The sequence below is a fragment of the Gastrolobium bilobum genome, unplaced genomic scaffold (genome assembly GCF_033153095.1).
Source record: "Gastrolobium bilobum isolate Gb01-03AN ecotype WA unplaced genomic scaffold, APGP_CSIRO_Gbil_v1 utg11564, whole genome shotgun sequence".
Lineage (NCBI taxonomy): Eukaryota > Viridiplantae > Streptophyta > Magnoliopsida > Fabales > Fabaceae > Gastrolobium > Gastrolobium bilobum.
In genome coordinates, this window is record NW_026895109.1 from 64,661 (window position 1) to 90,036 (window position 25,376).

The window sequence follows — 25,376 nt, forward strand, 5'->3', positions numbered from 1 at the left end:
AAATATATATTTGTATGAAAATTGAGCTTTACTCATGAATCAGAAAAAAACATAAAAATAAAATAGAACCTTGGTGTATCAAGTCTAAATTTGTATTGTGATCTGATTAAGCAAAATGAACAGAATCTAAATCCAAGAATATTAATAGGCGGATTTATTTTATTTTTGCCACTGAAAATTAAGCAAGCATTCGTGATTCATCTTAGTAGCTTAATCAATTTTTATTGCTAGAACTTTTACAATTTTACTATTCAGAGAAAAAAAAAAACTTCTGTGGTGTTGAAAATACTATCTTTCTTATACCAAAAAAAAATAAAAAATACTAGCTTTCCAATTTGTTTCTAGTTGTAGGCTGTGACATTTTTGGTATCAATATCAAGTAGCAACAATTTGTTTATGATGCAGGAAGAACAATTCTAAGCAAGGTTAATCATGCATGAAGCTCAATATTGATAATAGCAACCCTTTCCATCAAACCTTAATTTATTTTCAGTTACATCTGCATATTTGTTCATTGCTAATTGTAGCACAATAGTGTCTAAGGCCCTTCATTCTTGATGGTCTCTGTGTGGTTAACTTTAATGGGTTGCAGCTTTTCTTGTTGATGAGCCATATCATAAGTAGCATGGAGGCCAAAGAAAAAATAGTAGATCAGCATTATTACTGTGCATACTCCAAATCTTATGAAGGCTTCAGAACCCAAAGATCCCATAAGGAAGATATTTGTTGCAATTGACAAAGATGGCAACCAAGGAACAAGTGGAACTCCCCAAACTCTTGGCATCCTTTGCTGAGTCAAAAATAGTGACATCCCTAGAGTGGCCAAGAACCAAACAGGAACTGCTATGGTGTATCCAAGCCAACCATTAGGCCTCAGCCCCCAGTAAGCTGAAATTCCCATTGAGGAACCAATAATGAGCAACAACAAGACAACTAGCTTTAACAAGTTCTCTCTTGATGTGACTCCTGAGACATAGTACCTTCTTACCAGAAGGGCAACAGATATCATCATGAAGACAAAGAGTGTGCTTACTGATATCAAGCTTGATAACACATCCAAGCTTGAGAAAAAAGCTATGCAAGCACTTGGAATGGTAATCAAGAGTGTTGCATTTATAGGGGTTCCTGTCTTAGGGTGAACAAGAGCAAACCATGGGGGGAGCATGTGGGAACGTGCAATGTGAGTAATATAACGTGCCTGTCCCAAACTTCCTACCAGAAGAACTGTGGTCATCCCCTTCAGTGCACCAAAAGCTACTACATACTTTGCCCACTTCATTCCTACTTTCTCAAATGCAACTGAAAAAGCTGCATCTGTATCTATGTCTGTGTATTTCTGCATCATGCTCAATGAGAGTGCCATCAAGCAATATATCACTGTGATTATGGACATTGATCCAATCAAGCCTATTGGTATGTCCCTTGATGGCTTTTTGGTTTCTTCAGCCATGGTTGCAATACTATCAAATCCACCATATGCAAAATAAAGAATTGCTGCAGCTTGAAACACACCCTGAGCCCCATGAGGTAAAAATGGTGTCAAATTTGATGTATTGGCATGAGCAAACCCTGCAATAATCACAAATAAAATTACAGTTGTGTTGATTGCAGATGCTATCCAATTGAGAGTTGAGGTTTTTCTTGTGCTGATCATTGCAATTGTTGCAGCAATTGCCAAAACCCCAACAGCTATAGGATCCAGCAAGTTGTATCCATCTTTGAGATCTGTCTTGATGAGTAGTGAATTCTTGGGAAGATTCAAAAGGTTTGTGAAGTAAGAAGTCCATGATCTGGCCACTGCAGCATTCCCAAGAATGCATTCAAGAAATATGTTCCCAGCTGTTATGAAAGCAGCAAAGTCTCCTAACTCAATTCTTAGATAAGCAAATGATCCACCTGCAGCTGGGACTTCTACAGCAAATTCTGTGTAGCAGAAAACAGAAAGCATTGCTGAAAAGCCTGAAGCAACATAGGATAAGACAATAGCTGCTCCAGCATGGTTATGTGCTTCTTGACCAGTGAGCACAAAGATTCCTGCTCCAATCACTGCACCAAATCCCAACCAGATGAGGTCCCACCAGTTGAGGCAACGTTTCATTTCATTCTCACTTTGTTTCCTGAGTTCCACTGTCTCAGTGGCATCATCTGATCTACTCAGAAGACGATCCTTGAACCTAATCCATGTTTGTGAAAGAGCAGAAACATAGTTGTTCCAGCTTTGAAAAGACTCCTCTGGCAAGAAATCTTGTTTGCTCCATCTCCAATAGCTTTTTTGTGGTTCAGGGTCATCCATGCCTCTAGTGGAAGCCATTCAAAAAATTGTTTTTTTCCTGAAGCTTTTAAGTAATTTGGAAATGCAGATGACTGAGAAAAATAAGCAGATTGCTTTAAAGAAAAGAAAGGATCCTTCCAAGTCTCTTACATTATTTTGTCAGTTGGTGTGGAATTTACATGCTATTATGAAGAAAGCTTTCTCATCAACTGCCTTTTAGTGTGCATTTAATAGGTGGGCATCTTGACATGATATATAAGTGCGTGTTGCTATGCTTATGTAAGATATTATGGAGCTGAATTTTACATATTATTTTTTAACAAAAACTTACTGATATATGCTAACGCGTGTGTCAGTCCTTACGAAAAAGGGATAAGTTACAGATATGGTTTCTTTTAGAATCACTTATATTCACGTGGTTTTTTTTTTATCACATATGGTCATGTGGTTTGTAAAAAATAAAAATCCACAGGGACATATATGATAAAAAACATATACTTTTGCAAACCACAGGAGTATATGTGATAAAAAAAATCACACGGACATAGATATTCTAGAATAAATCACAGAGACATTAGTGAATTTTTTCTTAAAAAAAAATGCAAAATAAAAAGAAAGTTGTTGCCAAAAAGCCTTGGCTGGTACATCCAGAATAACAGAAGTTCACATTAAAATTTGTGAAAGTGTAAGATAATAGAATCTTGGATGGAGTATATGCTATTGGAGTATCACGTAAAAAGAGTGAAAATGTCATCATAAAATACTAGTTAGGATTATTAAATGATGGTAGCTCAGTTGGCACATAAAAGCTGAGTAGGCACATGAAAGCTGAGTAGGTGGAGATAAAAGAATGTGTTCGATATTCTTTGTGCTATTTTTTAGAAGGGTTTAAAACCTTAATCCGGAAGAAGATTCTCGCCATGTTGTTACACAAATGAACAGTCAAGGCACGCATCTCTTTGGAAAAACAACTGAAGTTGTCACATTCACATATCCTCAATTTTCATCCTGATAAGGACTTTAACATGTCGAGGTCAGAGAAGACTATAGATGCTGCCAATGCACGTGATGTCCATTGCGCCCTACTAATTTGAATATTCTGTTGGATCTTATCATTCATTACTCTATCCGTCTTAGACAGCATTTGAGGTAGGTTTGCTCAAGTCAGCATCATTGTAAATCACCTCTGGTTCGTCTTTGTATACTAGCAACACTTTCAAAAGAGAAGCCAATATATTACTTAACCAAACCGAACCGAAATTTTATCAATCAGTTTTGAGAACCAAATTGGTTTTATTAAACCACTTTAAAAATTAAACCGAACCAAAAGATAAGATATGGGACAATGACCATATTGTTACCTTTTAGGCAAAAATTTACTGGATTGTCAGGTCAAATTTTTTTTTTTGTCAAGATGTCATGTTACAATCTGGCTGATCTGACAAGCGAGAATGGACTGGACACGTGACAGCGTCTGAATGGTTTACCATTCTAGCTGAGTAGCCCAACGAGAATGACATAATGATGACACGTGACAAAAGTACAGGCATTCTCTATAAAAGTACAGGATGTCTGTACTTTTGTCACGTGTCAGCATTCTGTCATTCTCGCTGAGCTGCTCAGCTAAAATGGTGGACCATTCAGATGCTGCCACGTGTCCAGTCCATTCTCGTTTGTCAGATCAGTGGAATTGTGACGTGATATTTTGACAAAATTTTTTTCTAGCATGACAATCCGGTAAATTTTTATTAAAAGGATGTGAGTTTGGTCAATGTGTCGTAAGATCTTATAACCTATTTTAGTAGATAATAAATATTTAAAGATTCGTGTTGTCTTTACTTTATGTCCTATACTTAATGCTATTTGAGAAATCAAATAAAATATAATTTTTTTATGATATTGTAACTTATTTTTAAGTAGTTCAAACGCATTCTCGGTTTCTTAGGACATCTTTATATATCTCAGTTAGACGACAAAATGTGTCACTAAGTCTGTGTTGAAATTTCTTACTTTGAAGAGTGAGCCTTGGCCTCAAGAAAAATCTGGCGCATACATCCAATCAGATAAGGGGGCCTGTTTCCAAGCAAGACTTTAGTTGTAGGAACAGGGATCAAAGTGTCATGTTTGACAAAATTTTTATCTAAATATTACGTTAATAATAATTTTTATCAGACTGTCAGGTCACGTAATTCACTATGATTAATAGCGAATTATGTTTATTAATAATTTCGTGACACGTGATCAAATATATTTTCCAGAAATCATGCAGAATCAAAAGTCAAATGATTCTCCAATAGCTAATCAGATTCATGACATTTTCCTCATCCAAGAAGCACGGGGTTGAGTATTGTTAATCAAAAAAATTTGATGTTCGGTATTTTTGTGATTTATTGAAAAGCTTATACAAATAAATTATAGAGTCAAATTTGGCTGCTAAAGATTCCAAAAGCAAAGAGCATGCTCGGAGAATATAAATTATTTTGGGTAATGGCTTTTTATACCATAAAAGTTGTTTTCACTCAAAGTTGCTTTCTATAAGTTAAATCGTCAACATTTCCATTGTGTATTTCAAATTATTTTAAAAGTTTAGGTAGATAAATACATGTTGGCTGTCAAGCAAATAACATATTTAAATCATTTTTTTTTTATCTTTTTGGTAATCTAATATATAAAAGTGACACATTTTATATAATCCAAACAAAATTATTTCTTAAAATTGTTTATAAGTTAACATTTTCAAACATAAATTAACATTCATATAATTGTCTTCTTAAAAATCAATTATGCATATTAATAATTTTTAACTATTTTTTTTCATAATTTATCCAATCACAAAGAAAGCATCATTGTCTTAAATTCCCCCCAACTTCATCAAAAAAGACTGAGCACAATCATAGATAATTTTGAAATCATGATATTAACAAAATTGCAATATTTAACCGACAAAAAGTAGCTAAAAATGATAAGTAAACTTGAAGTCAGCAATTCAAAATGGCACATCCCCCCAGTTATATGATTAGAGGGAGGAAAATGATACTTAAATACTACTAGAGCAATGATAGAGCCTCTAGCAAGTTGACTTCTCTGAAGACAGCCATTCTTGTGCTGCCAACAAATCAGGAAGAACAACTGCACCAGATTTCCTCCATTCCACAGCATCTGGTGTCTTAAATCTATCCAACAATAGTGCATGCATCCCTATGCTCTTAGCTGGCTCATAGTCTTTGCGCATGCTATCCCCTATATGTAGAACTTCTTCAGGTGCAATATTTCCAGCCCTCTCAAGTGCAATCTCATAAATTTTTGGGTTTGGCTTCTCAACACCTTCAAGGCCAGAAAATACACCAAAGTCCCACTCAGATCCCTGCATGCATCATCATCAAACATCATAACAATCAGACATTCTTGTCTCTGGGGCATAAGTGCAGAGGCATGACTTAATATACTCATATCATAAATGTACAGGAGATCAAAGATGCTTGTAGTGATTAGTGAATATTAGTGCTGAATAGACTACAGTTCAACATGATTTTTTTTTTTTTTCCAAGTGTGATTCAATGAGTCAGGGATTCATTGAAATTCATAGATCATTAATCAATAACAACATTGTGTTTCAAAATGGAAGTGCACCGTTCTCTCTTAACATTGTCATTGTGTGCTTGCATGCACAACTCTATGCTGGTACTCACGGATGTTTCTGGATGTGATATAATGCAACTTTGTAGTTAAGTACTTAATTGGCCTCTGTAGCAATGCAAAATGTTAATTTATCATTTACACTTATATATAAGTCTGATAGCAAATTTTTGGAAAATCATAAGAAGTTTACCTCGTTTAAACCCAAAGCTGGAAGAATCACATCTTTATATCGATACTCAGCATTGCTCACAATGCCAACTTTGAGACCATTTCCACGAAGCCAACTAAGAAATGGTTGGGAGTCTGGAAAGACAGTATACGGAGCAGATGAACCAAAGGATGAATATATGCGTCTGAAAATTTTCTCAAATGTCTCCTCATCATACTCATATCCAGCCTGCCAGAAAAACAAAACTCTCCTTCATAAATCTGTAATTCACTGCTTGATTTTGATAGCTTATAATACAACTAAACACAAATGGGGGGGGGGGGGGGGGGGGGGGGGGGGGGGGGGAGGGGGGGGGTGGGGGGTGTGTGTGTGGGTGGGGGGGGGGGGGGGGGGGGGGGGGGGGTGTTTAACATGTGTTGGTTCTGTGCATTCATTGTTGCACAAGATAAATTTAGAACCAAACTAAATAATTAAATATGCTACCTTTCCTCGTCGTGTGCCCATGTAAATACCAACTTAGCTATCTTGATAAGTAATAAACTCACTGTAATGACTTTGACAGATATCTTACCCTGACAAAAGAATCTCGCACACAAGTTTTCCACCACACAATGTTTGGCATTTTGGCAGCATACCCAAAACATGGATACTTCCTTGCCATGTCCTTGTATGCCAGCTTAAAGCCCTCATGCATACGCTTGTAGTCTGGGCATGGAAGGCCAACTGCTTTGGCTGCCATGCAATAATAGTCACCAAGCTCCCCTTTGTAAGCCATTAGGGTACCAGTAACATCTATAGTGACACAGCGTAGTTTAGCCAATATTGACATGGTAGCACAAATTAAGAAGCACACCCTTTGTTGGCTAAGTGACTGTTTAGAAGAATTTCCAGTATAGCAATGCCAATATAAATTTCAAGGAACCAACTAATGGGGTAAAGTATTGAACTCCTTCAACATTGATGCTAAAGCCTGCATATGCAATTCCAAAATTAGCTGGTTAAGTTTAAAAGAAATTTTGATTATAAAAGAGCTTACATGATGATATGGCTTCGTAAATTGTTTGGCAATAAGTAAAAAGGAGGGGCAAGGGCAAGGGGAAGGATGCTTAATATTGGTGTTTTAAATGATATTATGGCACAAAATAGAACTTTTAAAATAAACATTAAACTTGTGATCTACTAGACAGTCATGGATACATGCAAGCAGAAAACAAAAAGAAATGAATTCTATAGGCTACAAGAGATTATAAAGTGCACATACTGGCACCAAACACTTGCTCTGAGAGGAAAAAAAACCATTTAAATTACACTGAACATTATAAACAAATAAGAAAGTTTTGAAGTTACACCAATACTATCCTGAAAGATGCTATTTCCATTCATGCACAGCAAAATTATTCCAATAACTCTATTCTATGTACAAAGACTATTTTACATATGAAGAAAATATAAGGAAACCACTCCACCAGAATTGTATTGTAACATAGTTCAGAATACAAAAGGAACATATAGATTAAGAGATATTAAAATGGTCTTGAATTGGAACCTTATTGTAGGTTTAAATGATTTAGGATATCCAATGGTTTGCTAACATTGTAAAACAACAACAAAGAACTGAATTTACTCTTCGATAGTTAAATATCATAAAAGCCTCAATGCTCAATTGTCTATCAACCACCTATCAAGTACCACCCCAGATATGATCTTCAGATTAGTCATATTCCTTGTATTAACCTACATTTGGTCATAATTTTATACTTAATGCTAGTAATGCGTTAGACTTCCGGATAATAGGTGTCATCAAACATGGCTAACGGATTTTCATTTTGATGATCATTTCAAGGAATTAAAAAACAATTTTCATTTCTGAACTTTTTATGGTTGGCCACTTTAGTGCAGTCTTAATTTGACACAGAACTCCCACGATGGAGAGAAATTTTCACACAGCTTCACAAAACCACAATGTCTGCTATGAGTCTCGTCTTACAATCATCCCAAGTCACAAATAAATCATAATTTAGCCTAACCACATGAAGAATATCTCATACAGACCTGGACCAGCTCCTCCCTAAGAGATTGGTTAACTACCAAAAATCCACAAGTTTAAGATGAAAATGTAAAGATCCATATACAATATTGACATAGCTATTACCAATTACTAACAATAAGTATAAAAAGGAAAGGCAGGAAAAATTAATTCCAATATGTAGCATATTCTCTAATCTCTATCATCACAATCCTGAATCTGAAATCAACCCATCAACCCTCTAAGTCTAACTCACTGGTTGACTAAGAAACACACTTACACACCTCAAGGATGTTGACCTTTGATTCTAATCCCATGGATACAAATAAACCCATTCTTGTTTCCAGTTTCAGTTCTGGCTTGCAAAAATAAAAGCAAAACCTTAATGGGATTTGAGTCAAATTGGACTTGGGTAAACAATGTGGCTAAACCATCAGATGTCAGAACAAGCAACAAGTGCCTAAAGCCATTAAATTTGTGAAAATGCCCAACAAAACACAGGATTTAAAACAGAACAAAACACTAAAGAGAAATAACATATGCAAGATCGATTCACACAAGAAATGTATAATTAAATAACTAAAAAAAAAATTAAAATAAAAAACAAAACTTCCAGGAAAATACACTCACATGCACTACCGGAGTATGTTTAGCTCAATACCCACAAAAAAGATTAGTTTTTTATCATTCCCTTGTGCAAATGAGTTAGTTTCAAATTCCAACAATCACAGATGAAAACGAATCTAGTTCTTACCGACCAATAAAAATGTTGATGCTGTGTGTCCAAAACCGCAAATGCTTAGGAAGTAGCTTCAGCTACACTATCATGGAAAGCACAGGTGAAAGACACATCTTTATAGCTGGGGGAAAAGGAAACAGAAGCTTTTGCCTGTGTGACGTTGTTTCATTCTCTCTCACGCAACGCAAGCACAGAAACTTGTTAAGAAGCCAGAGACCCCGATATTTTTTATTTATGAATTTCTCTCAATCTTTAACTTAATAAATGCTATGTTTCTTACTGCTAATCTTTCTTATTGTCTTTATTTATTTAATTTTTTCTCCTCATACTTGGTGCAATTTGCATCTGCGGCCCATTTTTTCTTACATATCTGTCTCTTAATAAAAAAATAAAAAAAAAAAGTTTACCGAAAATAAATAAATAAATAAAATTAATGAGATTTTATATTTTGAACAATGTCTTAATTTTTTTTATTCTTGCATCAATGATATTATTTTTAATTAATTTAAATTTGAGCATAATTTTTTTACTTCACCATTTATTTTCAAAATAATAAATTACTTATTTACTTTACTTATGGGACTGATATATGTATTTGGTTAAAATATATTTTTAATTTTTAGGTATGATATTTATTTTTAATTCAGGATTTTTATGAAAAAAATAATTTAGTCTCTCTATATATAATTGTTTTTAATGTCACCTAGTCATAAGTTAGTGCTACAGTACAGACCTCTTATGGGTTGAAAAAAAAATCAAAAGACCGAAAATATAATTTTAAAATCTATAGTTACTCTTTTGTTAAATATAATGGGGATAACTTTATATTAATTCATTATACTTTTTTTTTTTCGAACGGAAGTCTTTGTATGTGATGTCTTAATTCAATATACTTAAAGTATTAAGATAACTGTCATCTATAAGGATAAATTTTTCCATTAATAATTACATATTTTCTCTAAACATTATAATTTTTTATGTTTTATGGAGAGCTTTTTTTGGTAAGCTTACGTAGAGTTTAATTAGTGGTACTAATTAATTGAAATATATTGATCCAAAACTGTCATGTTAGATGAACTACATTTATAATTGAGAAAAAAATTAAGTAAAACTAATTATATCTAAGTATTTATAAATTTTGTTTGTATATGCGATTTTTCATTTCCATTTATGTGATTTTGTTTGTATAAAAATATATTATTTTATTATATTTAAATACTTTATTTTATTATTATTCTCTTTATTTTAAGAGATTTAAACAAATTGAAGGTACCAATAAATAAGATACTAATTTAATAAAGTCAGATATAAATTATTATTTACATTTATTAACTTTCGTTAATAAGTAGATGGAAGACAGAAGAATCCTATTCAAATATTTAATGGTTGCAAAATAATCAAACATTAGCTATGATATAAACCTTTATTTATTTACTTTTTTATAATGCACTGTTTCTTTAACGGTAGAAAAAGGAAAAGTTTACCCAAAAAAAAAGGGGGGGAAATATTTTTATTTTTGCTATAGAAAATTTTTCTCTACCATATATTTACATTAAAGTAAGTGGATCTTATTATAAAAAGATGAGAGAAAAAAAATTGTAAAATTCACTCACTCTTATGTGAATGAAAAATATTAAACCTTAAAAAAATTATATTATGTAAGTTAGGTAATAATGAAAATGAAACATATTGGGTAAAAGATTAAAAGCTAGTTGTAGATAGGAAAAAATGGAAGGATAAAACAGCAAAATTGTAAAACCCGACGGCACAAACAAGGAAAGAAAACCATGGTCGAAAACCAGCGTTTTTGTGGAGTATAAAGTATCAACAACAATATCGAAAACCGTTTGCTAAATGCCAAAACCACGGCCTCGAACTACCCTCACTCATGGAAACGCCCAGATTTATTGTCACACGTGTTGAACACCATGTGGGACTGTAAGCTTGGAAATCACGTTTTGGTTTTGTTGTGTGTCGAGGTCGGCAATTTTCGGCTCGGTATCAAATAGTCCGGCCTTTTATAAGTCAGCTTGTAAAAGTGTTTATGAACAGTAAATTAAACAAAAAATCATCTATAAGTGTTTATTTTTGAATTTTAATTAATTTTTTTTAATTGGCGTGGTGGTGAGTTGACCCGCCAATTCATCATAAAATAGGGTGGATTCATTTTTCTAACCCATATTTTTTGACGGGTTAACCCGCCCCGCCCCGTTTTTGGTGGGGTGGGGCGAGTCGGAGCCAACCCAAATTGCCACCCCTAACCTCACTAAGCAGAGAATTTCACCTTCTAAAAGATAGATCTACTCACAAGTGTATCACACAATTATTCCTCTCGGTAAAAAAGACATAAATCCTACTCTACAGGGTATTCTTTCTTCTTCAACAATGGCGTTGGGTTTCTTCCTCAGATGATCTTCGTCTAGAAGAAATCATAAAGAATAAGAAGAATTCAATGGTGCTCAATTTCTTCTAGTTCCTCTCTTTCTCTCTGTGAAATCTTCAACACCGGTATCTCTTCCTTCCACTATGTCGAAATCCCTTTGTGCTTTCAAGAGTTGCCTTTTTATAGGGGTGGCAATTTGGGTTGACCCGCCCCGCCCGACCCGCCCCGCCCCGCCACCAACCCGTCAAAAACGAGGCGGGGCGGGTTGACCCGCCAAAAAATATGGGTTGTAAAAATGAACCCACCCCGTTTTATGGTGGGTTGGCGGGTCAACCCACCAACCCGCCAATTAAAAAAAATTAATTAAAATTCAAAAATAAATTATATTTTATGAATTTTTTTAATATTATTTTATTTTATTTCACACTTCTCTATATTTTTTTTAGTCTCAATCTTAAATGTATACTAATATTTGTCAAACATTCTTTAGGAATTTATAAATAGATAACATTTGTCATAAATAAAATTGTTATTCTTTATTTTTTCTAGAAAGTACTAAGATAAAAAAAAATTGAATTTCACAAAAATTTAAGTACTAATGAAATACTACCTAATTGTAAAAAAATAAAAAAAATAATAAGAAAATTTAAAACCCGGCGGGTCAACCCGCCTCACGGCGGGTTGAACCCGTTTTGACCCACTTCTAGGCGGGGCGGGTTGAGGTGGGTTGGTGGGTTGAAAATCTCAACCCAACCCGCCCCGTTTTGGCGGGTTGGCGGGTTGACTCGCCGGGCTCAACCCATATTGTCACCCCTACCATTTTATAGTGATGAAATCATATCTTTTAATTTTTCATAATATCTTCAATGAAATCTTCTCTAGAATCTCCAATTATATCTTGAATCCATTCTTTTAAATCTTTCCTTTTATCTTTAAAGGAAAACATTCCTTAAAAATATTCAAGGGAATATTTAATAAGATCTTAAACGAATTACATGATTCAGAAATATAAAGTAAATCCACTTGAGCTTTTCAATTTATCTCTTTATTAAACTAAAAATTACTGCAAAATATAAGAATTTTTATGAGAATATTATTGAGAATAAAATAACACTTTAATTATAATTCTCATAACTTTTAATTACTTTTAAATCAATTTCATGCTCATATTAACCCTTAATACATAATAAATTGAAGACTCACCAACATATACAGTGCATTATTTTGATTATTCTATTTATAAGTTTTATACCTGAAGTGAACTTTGGGGTGGAAAAATCCTCTAAGTTACTGAGATATTTATCTCACCCCACGGGTACCCCCTTTCAGGTATTGGCATGATGGTGCAGAAGGGTTTATAGGCAAGAGGCCTATGGTGACTATGCTCTATTCCATGCTGCTGCTGCTGTTTATTTATTTTGTTGTCTATGTATTAATATCATAGCCTATGTCGACAACAAGCTATTTTGGATTACTATTGTATCACATGTATATGTAGTCTTATTATAAGAACATGTAATGTTGATGCATAGAGGGACTTAGCCTATGATCATGGTTCTTGTGTATTTGTCATATTGTTGATTTATGTAAAGGACTCTTATCATATATTTTGTAATAGTTAAGTTCCAAGTGATGTATTTTATGGATATTGGTGTACTCTGATATTGTTATGATGGAAGGGCTCGTATGCCTATTGATAATTTGGATGATGCATGTATTTATTGAATTGTCATTTAAGTCGAGGTATCATGGTGGGAATTATCTCCGATTGTCCGAAAGAAAATGGATTGCTGTTTGTTTCATTTTGTGAGTTGCTGGTAGGAGATTATCATTTTGTGTAATTAACTACCATCAATCGGTAATAGATTGGAGCCATATTGTTCATGGGAACTCCATGATGGTATGATATGTTGAAGTGAGTCTAGATGTTTTGCTTTTTGGTATGAGTTATAATTACAGTTTGAATTATTTATAAATACATAAAGTGTTTTAAGCAGAAAATATTATGCGTTCAAAAGAAAAAGTTAAGTTGTATTTTAATTCAACCCTTGTGAGTGTAAGTGTTCTTAATATCATATGAATGATAACAAACTGGATGCATACTAGTGTTACAAAGGGACATACACCTGGTTCCATGTACATATATAAGATGTAGCTCATAAATAGACATCATGCATACGGGACAGCCTGCAAGAGCCACTTCTGCTCACCAATAAGGTTAAATGTTGCAATACTAAGGCGGTGTAAGCAGGACACTTAACCACTATATAAATAAAGGCTTGAAGCCCAGGTATGATCATCTTTACCATCTAAACTAAAGCTCATCAGTCATACTGACTTGAGCATTAGAGTACCTCGTACGTACCTCCCCCTAGTCACCCCAATCAACCAAGAGGTCTAGTTCCAAGACCTCCATCTCATAGAGCATCCCGTAAGCTACAGTTCATCTCGCAAAGCCATCATCTCGTAGCACCTATTCCAGCAAAGACCCAAACAACCATTGGACTATGTTCAACCGTGTGTGATTTAGCCCAATTATTATTAAACAAATCAAATGGTTATGCTTTTAGAACTCATAATGCTTAATTGGTAGTAGCTTCAAAATATGGTGGACCTTCAAGGAATGTTGAATATGGAGAGAGTTGTGACTTGACAATTGAAGAGACTGACATAGATGCTTGGAAATGAACTGAAGTTGTTATCGAAAACATTATTGGTTTCGTGATTTAAATTTGATGATAAACATAAAGTTTTCACTTATGGGTTATGTGAAATGATCCACTCCAAATTTCATATTATCTTATTATGTGTAGATTTTGTATTTATCTCTATCCTTTTGTAGATATTCACAATTTTTAATAGAGCTCTACGAATCTAATGTTTGTAAGGGAAGATACAAGTACAAAATTTTTACACATCATATGAAATTTAAACATGAGAAAAGTTACTCCCTAAAATTTGCACATGAGAGGATACATTTTCAAAATTTGAAAATATGTCATGTCGTGTGTAAATTTAATGTGACTTGATCATATTGTGTCCATCTCTGTCTTTTCATAAATATTTACAAAAATATTGATAGGGTCCTACCCATCTAATGTTTGTAAGAATAGAGACAGAAATAAATTTTCTTAATAACCAAGTTTTTCACTTAGTTTTAACAATATATATATATTGTTAAAACTATATATATATATAACTTAAAGGACCAATTTGAAACCTAAATTTTTTTTTAAGGAAAATTCAAAAACTAAACTACTTAAAAATTAAAGAGCCAAAGTGTATATATATATACTAGTTATTTACCCGTGTGCTGCACGGAGGGAAAAAAAATTCAGTTGGTTGTCGACCGAATCTTGTCGCATCCTTCTAAATGAATTGACGTTTAATAAAAATTATTAACTTATATAACTATAGGTACGGGAATTATTATCACATAAACAATCAGCCAAAATATTACACATATATAAGATATTCGACAAAATATGAAATGACTACTTAAAAATTATCAGTTTCAATTATGTAGTATAACAAAACATTAAAAATCAAAAAAATTCGTTGGACAAAATAACTCACTTTGGTTGGTCATCACTCCAATGTTTTTGGCAGTTATTACAAAACAATCTGTCAAAATCTTCACAAACATAATAGAGGCATTTCTTACAGGATTTGTACCACCAATTGAATTTACTCCCAATTGCTTTGATGGTTCCGTAAGCAATGCACATCATAATCTGAAAAAAGAAGAAACATATATAACATTAACGACATTTAAAAATATATAAAAATAATTAAAAAATATAGCATAACTTTATCCCAATCATAACTAAAAAAAATCAGAAGGACATGCACAAAATTAAAAAAAATAAAAAGATTTTTTCATCATAAATGCATTCAAGTTTGTGAACTGCAAAAAGAAATCAAATCAACTACACTAACATTTGAAATACTTCTTTATAGACAATGTTATAGGTACTATTTGCAACACAACCATTATCATCAAATATAAGAATCTTCAATCCTTGTTTGCTCTTTACTCTTGATGCGCCACATATAATTGTCCATGAGTAAAAACAGGTCTAGGAAGATAAATTCCAACATGAGAAAGCGATTGTCCTTGACTCTTGTTGATAGTCATTGCAAATGAAACCACCAAGGGAAATTGTCTTCTTTGGAAATTTATAGGAAACGTATGAGAAGACGGGCTGATAGTGAGCCTAGGGATTAAGACAGTTTCTCCTATATTGCTTCCTTTAAGAACAGTTGCCTCAACAACATGGTTGCCTAATCTAGAAATAAGCAGTCTTGTGCCGTTACATAACCCCTTTGATTGATCAATGTTTCTCAAAAGCATAACCGACACATTAACCTTTAAAGTTAATTTATGATCAGGAAGTCCGAAACATGAGAAGGTATTTAAAATCTCAGGAGAGAATTCAACATCCTCTAGCTCAGAATTTCCATCTTGCTTCAAAACACTATCCGAACTCAAATATGTTCGTTCTTCACCCGGAATAAAACTCATAAGCCGCTCGTTTAAGATAGCAACATCTGCCAATTTAGGAGTCAAAATGACACGTTCTTTGAAAAAAGCAGGATCAAAAATATGATTCAACATATTCGGATACACAAAATCAACCAAATCTGAAAGTGGATCTTCCGATTCTTTGATCAATAGTGCATCTGGAATTGTTATAATAGATTCCCCGTCCACATCATCTCCAAGATCACCATCTCCTATTTTAAGAAGCCATTCTGAGAATTCTTTTATTTCCATCAAATTTTGATTACTATTTCCTGAAGTTAGAAGCATGTTTTTGGTCAGAGTCAATAGATTACAATGCGGCCAAAGATGAGACGAATTAATAGTGGCATGAACTATATCATGTCTGCTACCATGAGGAATCACAGGTAAAATCTGCCGGAAATCACCTCCTAAAACAACAACTTTTCCACCAAATGGATTATCACAGAAACTCGGATTAGAAAATCTAAGAACATCTCTAAGTGTTCTATCAAGAGCCTCAAAGCAAAATCTGTGTACCATTGGGGCCTCATCCCAAATAATTAAGCTTGTTTTCGACAACAACTCAGAAAGAGTAGAATTTTGGCTTATGTTACACGTTGAATCTTCGTTGATCTGAATAGGAATACGAAATCTGGAATGTGTTGTACGTCCTCCAGGCAACAGGATAGAAGCAATTCTGCTCGAAGCAACATTTAGTACAATTTTTCCATTTGATCTAACAGATGCAGACAAAGTATTCCAAATAAATGTTTTTCCTGTGCCTCCAAATCCATAAAGAAAGAAAAACCCCCCTGTGCCTCGGGAAACCGCTGAAATAATCTTCTCGTAGACATCTTTCTGCTCATCAGTTAGGGAATGTAATAATCTCTTATGTTCTTCTATCAAAAATAACCTGTCATACGATAACTCATCAAGCACCAATCTATTTTGTATATCCAGCAATGATTCCATCATTATGCGAGGCATTGACGGGTAATCTGATAGAGATCTACCATTGTTCTGCAGTACTTTGTCTATTTCAGCAAGTGTAGAATTTATTATACAATCTTCTGGAAGAGATACATCTAAACAAAGAATAAAACAGAATACTAAGAAATTGAATTATAAACAACAGAAAAAATTAAAAAAAAAATATTAACTTCAAGATGCGTTAGAATATATATGAAATTCAAAATGACTTATTCTATTAACGGACTTTTTATAATGAATTAAAAAAAAGAGGAGGTTAATATTTTTGAATTTAAGAAAGTATAATTAATTTTTAAAATGACAAATAAAACTCTCTCACCATTGAGATATGAGAAACAACAATGATATACTGTAAGGAGCCTAAAAAAACGTTAACTTTTTTATAATAAATTTAATTCAATGTGAAGTAACAGACTTAAACAGTAACATCAATAATAAAAATAATGTTTTCTTTACAAAGGTTACAATATTTTTAAGATTAACATTTATTTCAACTTAAATTAACAACTTATTTTCAGTATCAACAATAATAACTGAAAATGTTTTAAATTTTTAATAAAAAGAAAGTGAAATAATTTATAAAATATTATTTTTCTTGAACTCAAAGCAAACAGATAATAATGTTGGACATTATACATACAGTAACATGAAAGTATATGTCATTCTTGAAGTAATCAACATGAAAAACATATCTAACATTTTGAAATTGTCGATATATCTCTTGTTGCAGTAAAACATTGGTCTTTAGAAATAATGCATGAAAATTGTTATAAGCACATACCTGAACATCCGATATTTTTCCTATGTAGATATAAGATATCGTCAGAGAGGAATTTCCAAGACTTTTCCCAAACAAATTCAGGTCTAGTCATTGAATTGCTAAATAAAAGAAGAGCAAACAGATTACGAAGATAAGAAGCTGACCCCTATGAACTTGCCTCTTTAATAGCATCGATATACTCTCTGTCATCATCCAAAAGACCTAGAAAATAGCATGCATCCTTAAACGAAGGAAAAAACACACCATTAATTGTTCTCAAATCATAATAGCTCGTACAACCTTTCTGAAAAGTAAGAAGCATCCGAAGATATGAATCTTCTCCATTATTAGCTGAGAAACGATTTATTCTACCGATTGAAAATCCTTTTTTTCTAGGGTGCCATTCTTGGGTATCTTCTTTATAAACAAAATGGGTTGGATACTCAGCATAAGTTAGATGCCTTCCTTCTGGATATTTTTTGTTTGCTTCCATCCAAGCCTCAAAAATTGACCTCCTGGACTCAGCTCTTGTCTTCACATCAGATATTGATGCATTATCCCGGAAAACAACATTCTTTGCATTAGGTAAGTGAAATGACAATCTCTGAACAGGAGGATATCTAAAATGAATATCAAAGCCAAAAATTCTCCAAGCAGCCTCGCATGCAGACACATACCTATAATAAAAGAAGAAATTTATTCCAAAGAAAGGAAAAAAAAATCGTAATTCAGTTCAAATAAGCGAAAAAAATCACACGTTCATATATTTGAAATTCACTACCTGCAATCATAAAACATTTGAATTTCATCATTTTTTCGAGATGCGTCAAGAGTTGGATCTGAATGTTTTATAGCAGTTGTCACGCGATCATTTCCTTTATGGATGTATTTAAAAAGATATTTAATAGCACCGCTCTGACAGGTGTATTCAACATTTATATGAGCTTGATATTTTAAAAGAAGGTTTGCATTGTAAGGCGCAACAGAACGATTATCTAGCTCCACACCATTCCTAATAACAAATCTCCCATTATTTCTTCTTTTATAATGAGGGAATCCATCATCGTCAATAATTGTACGGGAGCTGAATTTTTTGGGAAATTTCTTTGAACACTTTCCCTCTTTCATGCAAGGAGACTTGTAATTATTAGGACCACATGGACCGTGCATCATATAACTTGTTACAGCTACAAATAATGAAGGATCAGAATCTTTATCAGGAATCTCCGCAGAAATCAATTTGTCAATATCGAGAGCACTTTCTCGCTTGTTAGAGGAATGCAAGAACAATAGAATATGAGCATGAGGCAACCCACGTTTTTTAAACTCAATTGTACAAACATCTGTTAATTTCAAGTAAAACAAACGATTATAATTTGTATTAAAAAACGCAAAAAAAATAAAAAAAATAAATAAGATACGTACATGCAAAATTAGGAAATATAAAGATATGGTTTTGATTTTAATAAAAAATGCAAAAAAGTTATTCCAAAACAATAACAAATAAAAAAATACGTACATGCATTAATTTTGCCAAGAATATGTCCGTTTCTTAAATCCTGTAACAACTGGTCCTATTTGAACTTGAATACTCTGCAAAGAATATCTGGACGATCTTCAACGTTCAGCGTTCTAGCCTTAAGAAACCGTGAAATTTCTGGCCACTTCGGATTGCAGGTAATTGTTATGAAAAGATGAGGTTGTCCAGCCCAACAGCAAATTGCAAATGCATTCTTACAATTTTCTGCCATATATCTTGGGTCGCACGTGAAAGAAGAAGGTATAATAATACGCCTGCCTGTTTTGATCGTTGTATCTTCTCCTCTGTCAAACGCGTGTACTACATTTTTGTACAAATCAGCTCTGAGATTAGCCTGATTGTAACGAATGAAATTAAGACGTTCGTGCTCAATCATTGTATAAGCATCAACCAAGAACTGTTGGAAAAGTTTTCTAGATTGATGGAGAACTTGGGACTCTCCTAATCTGATCTGAAGTCTAAATGCAAAGAATTCTCTAATGCTGATAGTTGATCTTGGGTTTGTCCTACCAGTGGAAATTGAATTACGATGGACATCATCGCGATAACCATCTTCACCGTAAGGAAATAACAAAGGATACTGCAAACCCAAATATAATGGATGTTTAACATCAATGCGCTTTCAGTGACCTTTCAGTGATGCTTGCTTAATATGATCAAGGGCTGTATATATGGTTTCTGGGGTTGAAGATTCACGAAAGTAATTAACAACACCCTCACGAAAGAACACATTAGGATTCCCACTCTCTCGACAACGTTGGATGAAATAGTTTACTCGATTCCTCTTTAATATTTTTGCTTGGTCGAAGGCATCCTCACTGCTTGCCTCAAGTTGATGAAAGAATGGTTTGGCTTCTATTACCCACTCCAACGGACCATCATCAAACTTTTCAAACTTTAATGAGTGGTATAAAAATAAATCTTTTATTTTTTGTTTAATTTAAGTAGCTAAAAATTCAGTATTATTAATACCATTTTGAAAAAGAAAAAGAAAGTAATTACTTAATGAAATAAGCATATTCATCATTTGTTGGGAAACCAATTTTTTGAAAAAAATACCATATCCAACGCTGATTGTTTAATTTATTCCAATAAATTGATATTTGAATTTAAAAAAAATGTATTTATTTTTGTTGGTAACAGAAGTTTAATGGTATAATTAATATTTTTAATTAGGTTATATAATTTTGTTATTTAATTTATTTATTATACAGAACCTTAAATATACACACACATAAGGTGTATAAAATCATTAGTTGAATTTAAATTCAAAATGTATTTGTTTTTGTTGGTAACAGAAGTTTAATGGTAGAATTAATATTTTTAATTTGGTTATATAATTTTGTTATTTAATATATTTATTATACAGAACCTTAAATATATACATGAGGTGTATAAAATCATTAGTTGAATTTAAATTCAAAAATGTATTTATACAATATTACAATGAGGAATGTTTTTCTACAATAAAAGGTCATATATAAGTCACAAATGCAGCGTTCATGAAGTTTCATTTGTTGTGAAAACTCATGAGTAATTATGGTGAATTTCCAAACACACGTAATAATATATATTAATATGCATACGGAAATTGTAATCAGAGAAATATTAGCCAAAAAAATTTACTGATATATTTATCTCACCCCACGGGTACCCCCTTTCAGGTATTGGCACTGATGGTGCGGAAGGGTTCATGGGCAAGAGGCCTATGTAGACTATGCTCTATTCCATGCTGCTGCTGCTGTTTATTTATTTTGTTGTCTATGTATTGATATCATAGCCTATGTCGACAACATGTTATTTTGGATTACTATTGTATCACATGTATATGTAGTCTTATTATAAGAACATGTAATGTTGATGCATAGAGGGACTTAGCCTATGGTCATGGTTCTTTTGTATTTGTCATATTATTGATTTATGTAAAGGACTCTTATCATATATTTTGTAATAGTTAAGTTCCAAGTGATGTATTTTGTGGATATTGGTGTACTCTGATATTGTTATGATGGAAGGGCTCGTATGCCTATTGATAATTGGGATGATGTATGTATTTATTGAATTGTCATTTAAGTCGAGGTATCATGGTGGGAATTATCCCCGGTTGTCCGAAAAGAAAATGGAATGTTGTTTGTTTCATTTTGTGAGTTGCTGGTAGGAGATTATCATTTTGTGTAATTAACTACCATCAATCGGTAATAGATTGGAGCCATATTGTTTATGGGAACTCCATGATGGTATGATATGTTGAAGTGAGTCTAGATGTTTCGCTTTTTGGTATGAGTTATAATTACAGTTTGAATTATTTATAAATACATAAAGTGTTTTAAGCAGAAAATATTATGCGTTCAAAAGAAAAAGTTAAGTTGTATTTTAATTCAACTCTTGTGATTGTAACTGTGCTTAATATCATACGAATGATAACAAACTGGATGCATACTAGTGTTACAAAAGGACATACACCTGGTTCCATGTACATATATAAGACGTAGCTCATAAATAGACATCATGCATACGGGACAGCCTGCAAGAGCCACTTCTGCTCACCAATAAGGTTAAATGTTGCAATACTAAGGCGGTGTAAGCAGGACACTTAACCACTATATAAATAAAGGCTTGTTATCAAAAAAATAAAAAATAAAAATAAAGGCTTGAAGCCCAGGTATGATCATCTTTACCATTTAAACTAAAGCTCATCAGTCATACTGACTTGAGCATTAGAGTACTTCGTACGTACCTCCCCCTGATCACCCCAATCAACCAAGAGGTCTAGTTCCAAGACCTCCATCTCATAGAGCATCCCTTAAGCTACAGTTCATCTCGCAAAGCCATCATCTCGCAGCACCTATTCCAGCAAAGACCCAAACAACCATTGGACTATGTTCAACCGTGTGTGATTCAGCCCAATTATTATTAAACAAATCAAATGGTTATGCTTTTAGAACTCATAGTGCTTAATTGGTAGTAGCTTCAAAATATGGTGGACCTTCAAGGAATGTTGAATATGGAGAGAGTTGTGACTTGACAATTGAAGAGACTAACATAGATGCTTGGAAATGAACTGAAGTTGTTATCGGAAACATTATTGGTTTCGTGATTTATATTTGATGATAAACATAAAGTTTTCACTTATGGGTTATGTGAAATGATCCACTCTAAATTTCATATTATCTTATTATGTGTAGATTTTGTATTTATCTCTATCCTTTTGTTGATATTAACAATTTTTAATAGAGCTCTACCAATTTAATGTTTGTAAGGGAAGATACAAGTACAAAATTTTTACACATCATATGAAATTTAAACATGAGAAAAGTTACTCCCTAAAATTTGCACATGAGAGAATACATTTTCAAAATTTGAAAATATGTCATGTCGTGTGTAAATTTAATGTGACTTGATCATATTGTGTCCATCTCTGTCTTTTCATAAATATTTACAAAAATATTGATAGGGTCCCACCCATCTAACGTTTGTAAGAACAGGGACATAAATAAAATTTTCTTAATAACCAAGTTATATGAAAGTTTCACTTAATTTAGTTTTAACTATATATATATATTGGCTACTTTTTAAGTAGTTTAGTTTTTGAATTTTCCTTAAAAAAAATTTAGGTTTCAAATTGGCCCTTTAAGTTATATATATATAGTTTTAACAATATATATATATATATATATTGTTGAGATATATAAAATCATTAATATAGCCTCACCCAACAGCTTAAGCTTTTGGGTTGAATTGGTTCTTTAAATGGTATCAGAGCCTCGGTGTACTAGGTTCGATCCTCACCGCCTCCCATTTTCTTTATAGTGGAATTTTTTTCTACGCACAGGTAGGTGGGCCTGTGCATCGTCCACCCTTCAAGCCTAGTGGACTCTCGTGTGAGGGGACGTATTGAGATATATAAAACCATTAATGTAGCCTCACCCAACAACTTAAGCTTTTGGGTTGAATTAGTTCTTTATATATTTGAGATATAGATAATATTTTATTTTAGTTTATAATATTTGTTATTTTACATGTTTTCTTTAGGGTGAGTTGTAGAATTGTTACAACCTCCACTCGTTTATTTTAATGTTATGTTTCTTAATCTTTCTTGTTCAAGCTTGTTGCTTATGATCTATACGCTCCAGCTTGAGGGGGAGTGTTGGAAATAATATCTTTAGAATATCTTTGTAAAGAATATCTTTATTATTTGTAAAGATCTATTTCCTTATTTCATTAGGATATGGGTTAGATATGGGCTAAGCCCATTAATATTTTTTTATATATTGTACTCTCCTGAATCAATTCAATATACAGATTTATTTCAATGTTCCTCTCGTTTCTTGTTATTTTACATGGTATCAGAGCCTAACGAGAGGAATCCTTGTCCGTATTTCCTTACTCTGTTTCATAACTTTAATATGATAGTAGAGAGATATCACCCTCCGTGAGGGATTGGCTTTCCCGTTTGTTCCCTTTCTCTCTTTCTCTTTTTGCTTCTCTTTTTCCCTCTCTTTGATCCATTCTTTTTTCGGTGAACCCATTGTTCATCGTATTTTTCCGAATACTGTATCTTTTTCAGTTTTTGAACGTCTTTTTCATTCTTACACCGTATTTTTGTCGTTGCTGGATCTTTCTCTCAGCGAACGGACATACAAACACCATTACCGTTGCTTCTCTTAATTTTGCCTTTATTTTGGCCTCCCATTCAAGGGGAGCATATATCTTCGTTGTTGTCTGGTCCGCGGATTATTTCAGTTACACTTGGCTCCGTCGGCTTGTATTCCAGTTGTAACAATGCCTTTTTTCCATTATCTCTGTTGTTGCCTGGTCCGCGAATTATTTCAATTACACTTGGCTCCGTCGGCTTGTATTCCAGTTAAAACAATGTCTTTTTCCCATTATCTCTATTGTTGCCTGGTCCACGGATTACTCCAGTTACACTTGGCTCTGTCGGCTTGTATTCCAGTTGCAACAATGTCTTTTTCCCATTATCTCTGTTTTTGCCTGATCCGCAGATTATTCCAGCTACACTTAGCTTCGGCGGCTTGTATTGCAGTTACAACAATGTCTTTTTCCCATTATCTCTATTGTTGCCTAGTCCGCGGATTACTCCAGTTACACTTGACTCCGTTGGCTTGTATTCCAGTTGCAACAATGTCTTTTTTCCATTATCTCTGTTGTTGCCTGGTCCGCGGATTATTCCAGGTACACTTGGCTCCGTCGGCTTGTATTTCAGTTGCAACAATGTCTTTCCCAGCCCTTTAGGCTGATGTCTTTACCAACTCTTCAAACTGATGGTCATTCCAATTGATTTGCTGTCAATTTCTTCGACTTATATTCCGTGAAACATCCTTTTAGTTTTCTTTCTTCCCAAGATGAAGTGTCCCTCCATCTTGAGGGGGAGTATTTGAGATATTGATAATATTTTATTTTAGTTTATAATATTTGTTATTTTACATGTTTTCTTTAGGGTGAGTTGTAGAATTGCTACAACCTCCACTCATTTATTTTAATGTTATGTTTCTTAATCTTTCTTGTTCAAGCTTGTTGCTTATGATCTATATGCTAGAGGGAAGTGTTGGAAATAATATCTTTGTAAAGAATATCTTTATTATTTGTAAAGATCTATTTTCTTATTTCATTAGGATATAGGTTAGATATGGGCTAAGCCCATTAGTATTTTTTTATATATTGTACTCTCCTGAATCAATTCAATATACAAATTTATTTCAATGTTTCTCTCGTCTCTTGTTATTATATGTATATATATATTAATTTTTTGTGTGTAAAAGAGCCCAAGTATATTTTTACCTTCCAATGCGAAGAACTTCATAGTAGATAAAAGAAAATTTTAATTGGTTTAATAGAAATTCACCCATTATATATTTAATATTACTTATGACCAGTCGAATGATGATCAATTCAATAATTATTTAATTAATATTTCCAGTTTGTCGAAAGAAAGGGGAAGAAATAGAGGTGTATTAATATGTGGGTTTAACATTTTTTATTTTTTATTTTTCTATCACTCACATAAAAGTAATAAGTGTGTCTCACTATTTTTTTCTTTTTCTTCTTCGTAATAAAATTCATTCACTTTTATAGGAATATAACAGTAAAAAAATTTCTACAACAAAATCAAAAAAAAATTTCATTCAATATATAATACTAAAATGTTTTCTTTTTCTTTGTGGGGTTGTTCATTTAAAAATTTATTTATTGTCTCTATTTAACATATTATTTTCTTCTGTCCAAAGAACTTAACATACCGGTCCCTCTCAGTTAAAATCAGTCACATGCTTTAATCTGAGTTTGGCAACGAAATAGAGAAGAATTTAAAACTCAAGTACACAACTATAAGGA

The 25,376-nt window shown here is 33.1% G+C and overlaps 3 protein-coding genes across 3 annotated transcripts; all 3 read right to left on the reverse strand.

The window, feature by feature from the left end:
* Positions 1-281: 281 nt before the first annotated feature.
* On the reverse strand, positions 282-2,445 carry LOC133309515 (cationic amino acid transporter 5). Its single transcript, XM_061510330.1, has one exon. It carries the CDS (start codon positions 2,309-2,311, stop codon positions 539-541), a length of 1,773 nt encoding a protein of 590 aa, XP_061366314.1. The 5' UTR covers positions 2,312-2,445; the 3' UTR covers positions 282-538.
* A 2,769-nt stretch (positions 2,446-5,214) lies between these two features.
* Positions 5,215-9,047, reverse strand: LOC133309600 (uncharacterized). Its single transcript, XM_061510422.1, has 4 exons — positions 8,861-9,047; positions 6,652-7,050; positions 6,102-6,308; positions 5,215-5,636 (listed from the first exon to the last, which is right to left on the reverse strand). The coding sequence occupies exons 2-4, from the start codon at positions 6,907-6,909 to the stop codon at positions 5,340-5,342; spliced, it is 762 nt and encodes a 253-aa protein (XP_061366406.1). The 5' UTR covers positions 6,910-7,050; positions 8,861-9,047; the 3' UTR covers positions 5,215-5,339.
* Positions 9,048-15,261: 6,214 nt separating this feature from the next.
* LOC133308880 (uncharacterized) lies at positions 15,262-21,813 on the reverse strand. Its single transcript, XM_061509640.1, has 5 exons — positions 21,763-21,813; positions 19,078-19,605; positions 18,267-18,751; positions 17,660-18,162; positions 15,262-16,820 (listed from the first exon to the last, which is right to left on the reverse strand). Exons 1-5 carry the CDS (start codon positions 21,811-21,813, stop codon positions 15,262-15,264), a joined length of 3,126 nt encoding a protein of 1,041 aa, XP_061365624.1.
* Positions 21,814-25,376: the final 3,563 nt, after the last annotated feature.